Raw genomic sequence first — 9664 nt, 5'->3', positions numbered from 1 at the left:
TTCTGATTGAATTGGGAACAACATGTAATCTGAGAATTAAAAATGGGCTGTAAGCAAAGGAATTTCACACATCCACGCAGAGTAACACTTTTACAGCAGGGTGGCCCGCTATGAAGCCAGACTCCACTTCACCCTCTTCACTCTTCTTGCCCGGGACTCTGAAGGAGAGGGTCCGCCCTGGGGGAGCAGCCGGCTATGCAGGCCTCACATAGAGCTCAAAGGCTCACAAGACGAGTAAAATGCCTTGGATGCCCAAAGTGAACCGAACTCACACAGGCGGCGACAGGTTTGGCAGAGAAATATTATGCCAGTCAGGATGTGACAGACTGCATTTCCCATGATGCAATGTGGTCAAAATGGCTACCAACTCCCATCATGCAACATGGCCCAAAATGGCCGCCGACCGAGATAAGGTTGCTATGCTGATAGGTATAAAACCCAGCCGCACCTGCGTTCTTTCTTCTTCTTGGCGCTCCGCCAGTACGGGAAGGCATGCAGCTGTTTCACTCCGTTGGTTTCAACCCCCACACACCACGTGCTCGATAACTCTTTGCTGGACCTAAGATTACCGAAGCAAAACTATCCCTGTATTGCTGATACAGGAGGTCGACTAAAAAGTACTTTTGAATCCCCTTTGATCAAAGACTGAGAGCCGTTATCTCCCGGTGATCGAAAGAGGACTACGCTTTTGTTTTGGCCGAACAAAGTGTCTGAAAGCCCAGAAGAAAAGAGACAAAGGGACTTCTCCTTCTGCCTCCCTGCTGTCCGACGCGCCGGCTGAGCTGAACCAGATCCGCGGAACCGGAGTGCTCCAGGACACGCCACAAGGAATTGTCAAATTAAAGAAAGATTCCCCTTTTTCTTTTCTTTTATTTCTTTTTCACCCACAAGGTGACCGTAGTGTGCCTGGGCAGAAGTAGGAATTTAGGTTAATGCTTGTTACTCCAAGACGGAGTGTCTTTAACTGTTGAAGATTTTTCTGTTGTATGTGCATGCATTTTGAAGGTGATTTTGGCTGTGTTGATTTGTGATTCATAAGCGACTCCGCCGCGGGTCGATTTTTCCATCTTTTTCCCTCTCTCCTTGTTTCTATCTTTTCTTTCTCTTATCAGTTCAATCTCTTTGTTAGAACTCAGTTTGCGGTATATTTAAACTCCTCAGTCAGCCGCTCCCCCTCTGGCCGAGGCACCGCCCCACTTTAGTGTAAGCGCTGACTGCATCATCAGGACCTCCCCTCACACATCACGCAAGGTTGTAGGTCCTATGTCATCATAGTCGCCATCTTGGGAGGGTGTCACGTAGCTAAACTATAACTAGCTGTTGTGAAGACCTTGGGGTATCCGTCTGGATTCTCAAAGCGGTTTTCTGCCTCTCAATGCTGCGACGTCAAATGCCGACGTCTTGAATGTGATGTTTAAAAAACTGTGAGTTGAACTAAGATTTGCTACCTCTCATTTTAATCCATTTTTGACTTTTATTTCCACATATGTTTTGCGTGTTTAGTTAGTAGCGAGTATAATTCCAAGGTTGTTGAATCAGAGAATTACTGTAGCAGGGAATTGCCTTTGGTTCAATAAAAACAACAACTGTGAAATAGTAATTGTTTGTGTTCATTCAAATTCACAGTTGCATGGTTATTCAGAATTCAGAATTACCTCCTTTTGAATTAACATCCGATATTAACGTAGAGACATTTTTTATTGGATTGGTGATAAAAAGGGTAACGGTTTAAACTCTAATTGCAGTCATAAGTTGAGTTATCACCGTTGCTGGATAAATCTGATCGGTCAGAACCCGATCAGATCATTTTGTTCCAGCACAACAAAGTTCATTGCAGCTAATTAATAAGTGCATTAGTAGTATAAATCATTACAAGTTTATAGCTCTAGCATCACTACCATTTGAATCATATTTGTTATAGCTACTAATTGAGTTAGAATGACTTATTATTACAATTATAATACCAAATTATTATTAATTATAATAATCATATTCAATCAGCTGACATAACAGAAATAAATAGGGAAAATAAATTAAATGGGTTATTTAAAAGTTTACTTAATGCGTTTTCACTGTGTTTTTGGAACACATGGAGCTGACAGGGAAGCTCCCACTAGCATTCTTCGAACCATACCATTGCCGATATAATTCGAGTGTGTTTTTATGGTTGTAATAAACGTTATCTCCACAAGTGACAAAATACGCAAAAGTTCTTGGAGTATGGATACTTTTGCAAGGCACTGTGGATATTTACTCCTGTTTACTGCTCTAACTTCACATTTATGGAAAAAAATGGAATTTGGCCAATCTGGGGCATTTACAGTCACTTTATAGCTTATAGTTAAAAAAACAAAAACGAGAATAAACATATAGAGCTCAAAGGATTACACTTGGGTTAGCATTACATTGACTGTTTCTTTGAAAATACATAAAAAAACTGTCAGTAATACCAAGTGAAGCTGTCTCAACGGAGGTTGGAATTTGCCCTGAAGTTGTTCGTGTCTTTGCAGTTAACTTTAAATGTGACGAATGTGAAAGAAAAGGTGCAAGCATTTCTATGCTTTTTGCAGCCCAGCACACTACTGTTCAGTACAGTAGCAGAGCCAGGAGTACTTGGAGCCAGGAGTACAATCAAAATGATAGAATGCGAAAAGAAAGTGCTTTCTGTTTGGTATAGCCCAGTTTGTTTTATAGATTCAGAAACAGCTGTTTCAGTGTGCTACACCACTGAATATATCTCATCATCACCTGTCAATAAATGTAGTTGATCAAATCATTTTCTCATAAACATCAAATCATAGATTCAATCATAAAGACGTGTACATCTAATTACAGTTAAGGAATCACCGTACCAAGAATTCAAAGACTCCTTTATTACACTGATCCTGTTCAGTAAAAATATTTCACATTTATTTTGTTGCATTCTGAACAAATCACTGCTATTCTGACTGAAGACATCAGTGCAGTCAGCTCCGTGTGCCCACAAACGGTATTGAGTTTCACACTTTTGTTACGTTACAGCTTATGAGAACAGTCGGACCTTTGGAACTCGACAAACCAGTTATGAAAAGCACCTCCATTACTCCGTCAAAAGGTTACATGATGACTGTTTGCCAAAGCTTGGCATTTGAACATTTTTCTCAACAGATGAATTTACATGGCTCTCTAATCCTTGTTTTCATCACTTTGAGATGTTGTAAAACGATGCAACTGTGTACAGAGTAGTGAGAGGGTATGTCCTGATTTCTACTACAAATCGTTTGTATTCCATTCAAATTGAGATTTTCCAGTATAGTGTCCCTCTTGTAAGTCATTTCTTTTAATAATTAACATGGTCCATTAGTTTAGAAAACTAAGTCACATTTTCAGTCTGCAAAACAGGTGATATCTCACAATTACACAAAACACATGTATTGGCATGTGTTAGGAATGAGAGGAAACGCTCCTCCCTTGTCTTTGTGACATCCTCTAAATACTGTTCTGTATATAAAGCCTCTCTGGGCAGGATCTTCAAAAAAGCTGTCACAAGCTCTTTCCCTGTCATTCGCCTACAGTTTATCACTGAAAAATGGGAAAAGTTCATGAGGGGAACAGCGATGCCAAAGGCAAGAAAACAGAGTTTAGCTTGGTGCGGGTCAAAAGTACATGGAAGAGCAAGCTGGGGAAGAAGATCAATAAGGACACAGTTGACTGTGTCTCAGCTGCAAAAATGTAAGTATACCTGCTTGTGTGTGTTTCCCTTACAGTGATGCAAAGAAAAGATGTGCAAAAATGTGCCTCTTTCGGTCACAAAGAGGTTTTGAAAAAAATTGCTATTGTGTAAGTGATTTATTGTCTGACACATGCACGTGATCTTTATGAAACGCTGTTAGATAAGCACACACAAACGAGAAACACAACTGCAGCTTGCGCGAGTGTTTGCTGATTTTGGAATCAGGGATTAACCAGAAAAAGCACCTAAATTAGTCGGTTTAATATTAAATGGAAGGAAGTTAAAAGGATTTGTAATGAACATTTATACAAAAAAATTGCAATTCATACATAGTTTAAAGGGGAACTGCAGCTTAGTTGCATGATTGGCAACTGCAATTATAAAATGAGGTTGATTAAGTTTTGGGATTTTGAATCCAGTCCTCCTACCAGCTCCAGCACCTGAAAGTTTCAGACCACAACCTTTTGAGTGCCACAAATACATCAAATCAATATGTGAGGAGCAGGCCCCTTAAAACCACTGGCATTCTGAAAAGTCAAATTTTGTGTTTTTTCAGCACACACCACAAGAAAGGTTCTGTTCTTGTTGAATATTTAAATTAGAGTTAGTTGTTAGTATTCAGTCTTCAGAATTAAAGTTCAGGTAAAGAGCAAAGAAATTCAATATTTCAAATGTTTACACCCTTAAGGAGTTAAAAATACTAAACCAATGTGTCCCTGTGTGTTGGCACTTAAAGAAAGGTATTCCTGGAAACACAGTACTGCAGCAGGGAAAATGGAAATTGGTTCCAGTAAAACCAACACCCATTCTTGGTTTTACATTTGAAACCTTAAAACTTGTGTAAATGATGTTGTAAATGATTACTTTTGGCTTTGTGATAAAATTGGGTTAATTTAGGGAAAACCATTAGATTAAGCCATTTGGATAGACATTAACAGAAACCACAATCTAGTAAACAACTTTTAGGAGGTTTTTGTTTTTCTTAAATGTTATCCTCCTCTGCAGAGCTACTTTTCTTGTAAAATATCCTCCTGTCTTGTGTCAGTGAATCATGTTTACCTACATTTCTTTTTGACAAACCCTTTACTTAAGCCACAGTGTTTATTTGATGTAGACACTACACTCTAAAAAGAAAAAGCAGCTCCAACTTAAAGGAATTGCTTCAATTGGAAATAAGTATTTTCACCCATTGAATGCTGGAGATAGGGACAAGCAATCCTCCTCACCCCAACAAGGGACGAGCATGACAGAAAATGGATGGATGGTAATAAATATTTGAATTAAGTTTACCTAACTTAATTTATTTATGTTGGGATAACTAGAAAACTTGTAAACTAAATAAATTAAGTTGGATCAACTTAATTCAACTACCTGTTACCAACTGAAGCAATTAATTTACGTTGGATCTGCATTCTTTTTTTTAGAGTGTAATACTAGTACTCTGAGCTTTGATGCCTTTCAAAACTACTGTACTGATTTTCAGGAATAGTGTAGCACCTCATCACATGGTGGATTTAACTAGTCAAAATAAAAATGAACACTTTACACTTTGAGGAAAATAGTGTGAGATGTTAGACAGTTTGTTGTTTTGGGTTGTCAGTGTGCCAGAGATGAGCTCAACCTGTCACCGTGCACCCATACCAGAGGATATCACGAGATACTTTGGCACTGCTGACTAGGATTCTATTCTCTCTGTGGGTGTGACCATTCAGGATAAATATGTGGTTTTAAGGTTTCATATTTCACATTTGTTAGAGCTGACTAAGTATGTGGTAGGAAAAAGCCTAAGAATTTAAATATCAGAATAATTTAGATTTTGCCTGGCATCTGTCACCTATAGTCAACTATATTATATGTTTGGCCATCTGTGATGACCTCTGGCCAGGAGGCTGTGTGCTCTAAAATTGTTTGCACATTGCAAACATCTCTCTCTGTCTCTCTCTCTCTCTGTACTGCATTTTGTTTATTATGTGCTATGTATTCGGATTTAATATATATATATATATCAAGTATAAGATATACTGGAAAATTCTCTTTCCAGAGACAGGTGTCCTAAACAATACAACAACAAAAAAGCAAGAATTAGGAGATTTTTCCTTTAAAAGGAAAATTTTATTATTTTCTTAAAAAGTGAATCTATGACCTATTTATCAGATATGGTACAGCAACCTGGAGTAGAATTTTTTTTATATTGCAGTGATTTTCTTGAAAGGGCAACAAATCCTTAGAGGTAGGGAAGGCTAACAGCTTGCCAGGGAAGGGCTGCTGTTTTGGCTGATTACTTTCAACTTAAAGTTTAAGTTACCTTTAAGTTAATCGGAAAATATTTATTTGTGAAATAAAATTAGCGAATTTTAAGTCTACACTTGTTTTAACCTAAAAAAAATTATCTAATTGAGGTTGAACTATGAGGTTCAAGTGGAACTGTCTCAACCAGTCCACCCAAGAGGTAACTTTTGGATTTTGTGTCAGGCTGTTCTTTGTGCATCAACATTAAAGATTGTGTTCCTTTGCTTTTCCATGTCTGATAGTTGTTTGGAATTTATCCCGCCATACTCTCTATCTGGCAGATTAATACATCTGGCAGATTAATGCCAGCCTTCATTTGTACTTTTCCATAGTAACACAGATGTTGTCTAGCCGAGAAAACATACCTAATAGTATTTGCTAATACGGCGCTGTATCCCACTGATATGAACATTTACAGTTTGAGTTTTTCTAATTTGATCAAATTGGCTAAAACATGGGCTAGTAAGCTCATTTACCAGCCAACTAACTTAGCTTTTTTTTTATCATTCTGAGGATTTGACACATGTTTACTACAGCAAAGAAAACAGTTACTGATAACTATTTAGTAAACCAGCAAATAAAATCCAACTAGATACAACTCCAGATCTTTCTTAGCTTATAGCTATAGGTTGTTTCATTATATGTTAAACAATTCAAAATGCTCAACAAATAGAAAGGTAAAAAAGGAAGAAGACCAGGATTAATTTAAAAATAATGGTCAAATACCAGAGTCCAAATTCATACTTTTTTTACCTGATGAATGCTATGTTTAGTCTTAATACCTAATGTTGACTGATGGTAAAAATAAGGTTTTCTGTGTCTTGTCCAACAGCTATGAGAGCATCACAGATAGGGGCACCTCATGGACCGTGGTCAGCCCCATCACCTTTACTTACAAGGTCACTGAGACTCATGGCTTGCTGGACCCAAGCAATGACACTCTCTTGTTGGGCCACATCACCGACCCACAGCAGTTGGAGGATATAAGAAAATCTAATAAGCCCATCAGGCGTTTTGTAGTCATTGACCAAGAAGTCTTTAAAATCTATGGCCCCAAGCTCACTGATTACCTGGAAGCTAACGATGTAGTGTACAAGATCATGCCCCTTCCAACCACAGAGGAGAACAAATCCATGGAAACAGCTCTGAAGATCCTAGAAGATGTTAACAACTTTGCTCTCGACCGCCGAACAGAACCCATCATTGCCATTGGTGGAGGGGTTTGTATGGACATAGTGGGCTTAGCAGCATCACTGTACCGCAGGCGCACCCCTTACATTAGGGTCCCCACCACTCTCCTGTCCTACATTGATGCCAGTGTAGGTGCAAAGACTGGGGTAAATTTTGCCAACTGCAAGAACAAGCTTGGGGCTTACATTCCACCTGCTGCTGCCCTCCTTGATCTGTCATTTATACAATCTGTTCCAAGAAGACACATCTCCAATGGGCTAGCAGAGATGTTAAAGGTAGGATACCTCATCTCTAACTAGACACTAGTTGTCTGGTATTGCTGTTATAAAATTGCCACTATAAGAGTTGGGAAGTATGTGATGTTCATGGCATGAGAAGGTTGAGGAAATTTTCAGAGAGCCGAATTTGTCGTTCTTGTCAGCAAGACAGAAATGTAGGAGCCTTTTTTTAAAAACCAGCTGGCTGGAAGTGTGGAGCAGCAGGTGAGAGACTGGCAGTTTTCCAATCTGCCAGAGAAAAGTCCGGTCACAACTATACTATCTGTCGCTTCTCAATTAAAGGACTTTAGATCATAGTTTTGGTATGGGGGACATTTTTTTGCAGTTTTGAAACAGTACTTTTTTTTTTTTTTTTTTTTTTTTTCAAAATTGTGTTACATGTTGGGTAACCAACTCATGCCTGATAGCATTTTGATAGTCAAGCCATAAACCTGGCCCAGTTAAATAAATTATTTGTTCATGTCTCATTTGCTCAAGTCAAGTTTTTCTTGATTGCAGATGGCTTTGATGAAACATCGGGGCCTTTTCGAGCTTCTTGAGGAACACGGCTGTATGCTGTTGGACACCAAATTCCAGGCTGACAACACTTTATATGGGCACGACAGCATTAAGGCTGCATCACAGGCAACCCGTATAGCTATCACAACAATGCTGGAGGAGCTAGCCCCAAACCTTTGGGAAGATGATCTAAACAGACTTGTGGATTTTGGCCACCTTATAAGTCCTGCACTAGAGATGGTAAGTTCGTATAACTGGTAAAGCTTCCCCTGTTTATTACTACCATTACTAGATCTTGAAGAATGTCATCCTTAATTGGTGCCATTCTGTTAGCAGTGTGTTTCTGTCTAATTAAATGATGCCCTCTGTGATGGAAAACACACATTTGCTCGGTATCATCAATTGAATTGCATTCATTGAGACCCATAAGTTTGAATGTAAATGTTGAAAAATGCTTAGTTTCAGATAGATGTCCATGGAGCATTTGGATATTTTTTGGTGTATTTTAAATTAAGAAATTCTAACTGACAAGCAGACCCAAGCTCTTATGATTTCATTCTTCTATCTTTATTTCAGAAAGTTCTTCCAACTTTACTACATGGGGAAGCAGTGAACATTGACATGTCTTATATGGTGTATGTGTCCCATGAGAGCGGCCTTTTAACAGAAGAAGAAAAGCAAAGGATCATAAGCTGCATGGTTGGTCTGGAGCTCCCTGTCTGGCACGAGGAGTTCACCATGGAGCTGATCCAGAAATCTCTACAAGACAGACTGAAGCATTCTGGTGGTTTGGTCAGAATGCCTCTGCCTGTTGGTTTAGGCCAAGCAGGTAAGAGTTGAATACTGGCCCATAACATTTGTAATACTCACTTTTGATTTAGTGTTGTGCAGTACAGCTAAAGTGCATATTGTTTGCTCTCTTATCTCCCTCTGCAGAAATTTTTAACAACACATCATTTGACATCCTGCACAGAGCTTACATCAAGTGGTGCGAGGAGCTGAGTGTCTCTTCAGACAGTACCTGTGATGCTTGATTTCCACATCCTACATTTGCCTCAGTACAGTTTTTTTAAATAATGTGTTTGTAATTAGAAAAGCATATCTAGTATTATGAAGTCTGTTGCTGAATAGTTCACATTGATGGGGACGCTGTTGTTGTTACAGGTTGACTTGGAAAATGCACCTATGATATTTTCACATTACAGCCACCAGGGGCAAAGGTGGGGCAGCTTTATTTACGCTGACAGTATTTCCATAGAGTGGCTTTGGCCATCATCAGTTGGTAAACAATATTCATACTGTCATTTTTAAAAAAAATAGTAAATAAAACAGTTTTTGTTTCATTGTTTCAGTTTTTTAGAAAGTTTTTTTAATGGTCGTATAAGGGCAGTAACAACAAAATGTATTGCTTGTTTGTCTTATCCTAATGCCTGATGTCAATTGTACTTACTTACAATAATAAATACATTTTTACAATTACAAATATGTGTTTATTTACTAAGAATGTACTGAAAATTGTTTTTTCATAATAAGCATCAAGATCTACAAAACCACTGTGTGCCAAACTCAGGATAGTTTATGGACAGGAGCAAAAATAAATATACTTAACTCAATCAATAAGGAAGCATTGCAGCAATCCTTTTTTTTTTGACGGTAGCCTCAAAACTGTGGTCTGCATACCAACATCCTCAGAAAC

The 9664-nt window shown here is 38.5% G+C and overlaps 1 protein-coding gene across 1 annotated transcript; it reads left to right on the top strand.

The window, feature by feature from the left end:
* Positions 1-3511: 3511 nt before the first annotated feature.
* eevs (2-epi-5-epi-valiolone synthase) lies at positions 3512-9451 on the top strand. Its single transcript, XM_012874388.3, has 5 exons — positions 3512-3711; positions 6834-7467; positions 7969-8208; positions 8545-8797; positions 8905-9451. The coding sequence occupies exons 1-5, from the start codon at positions 3569-3571 to the stop codon at positions 9000-9002; spliced, it is 1368 nt and encodes a 455-aa protein (XP_012729842.2). The 5' UTR covers positions 3512-3568; the 3' UTR covers positions 9003-9451.
* Positions 9452-9664: the final 213 nt, after the last annotated feature.

Source organism: Fundulus heteroclitus, chromosome 20, assembly GCF_011125445.2.
Source record: "Fundulus heteroclitus isolate FHET01 chromosome 20, MU-UCD_Fhet_4.1, whole genome shotgun sequence".
NCBI classification, from domain to species: domain Eukaryota; kingdom Metazoa; phylum Chordata; class Actinopteri; order Cyprinodontiformes; family Fundulidae; genus Fundulus; species Fundulus heteroclitus.
The sequence above is the reverse complement of the archived record's forward strand: the minus strand, read 5'-3'. Positions and strand labels throughout refer to the sequence as shown.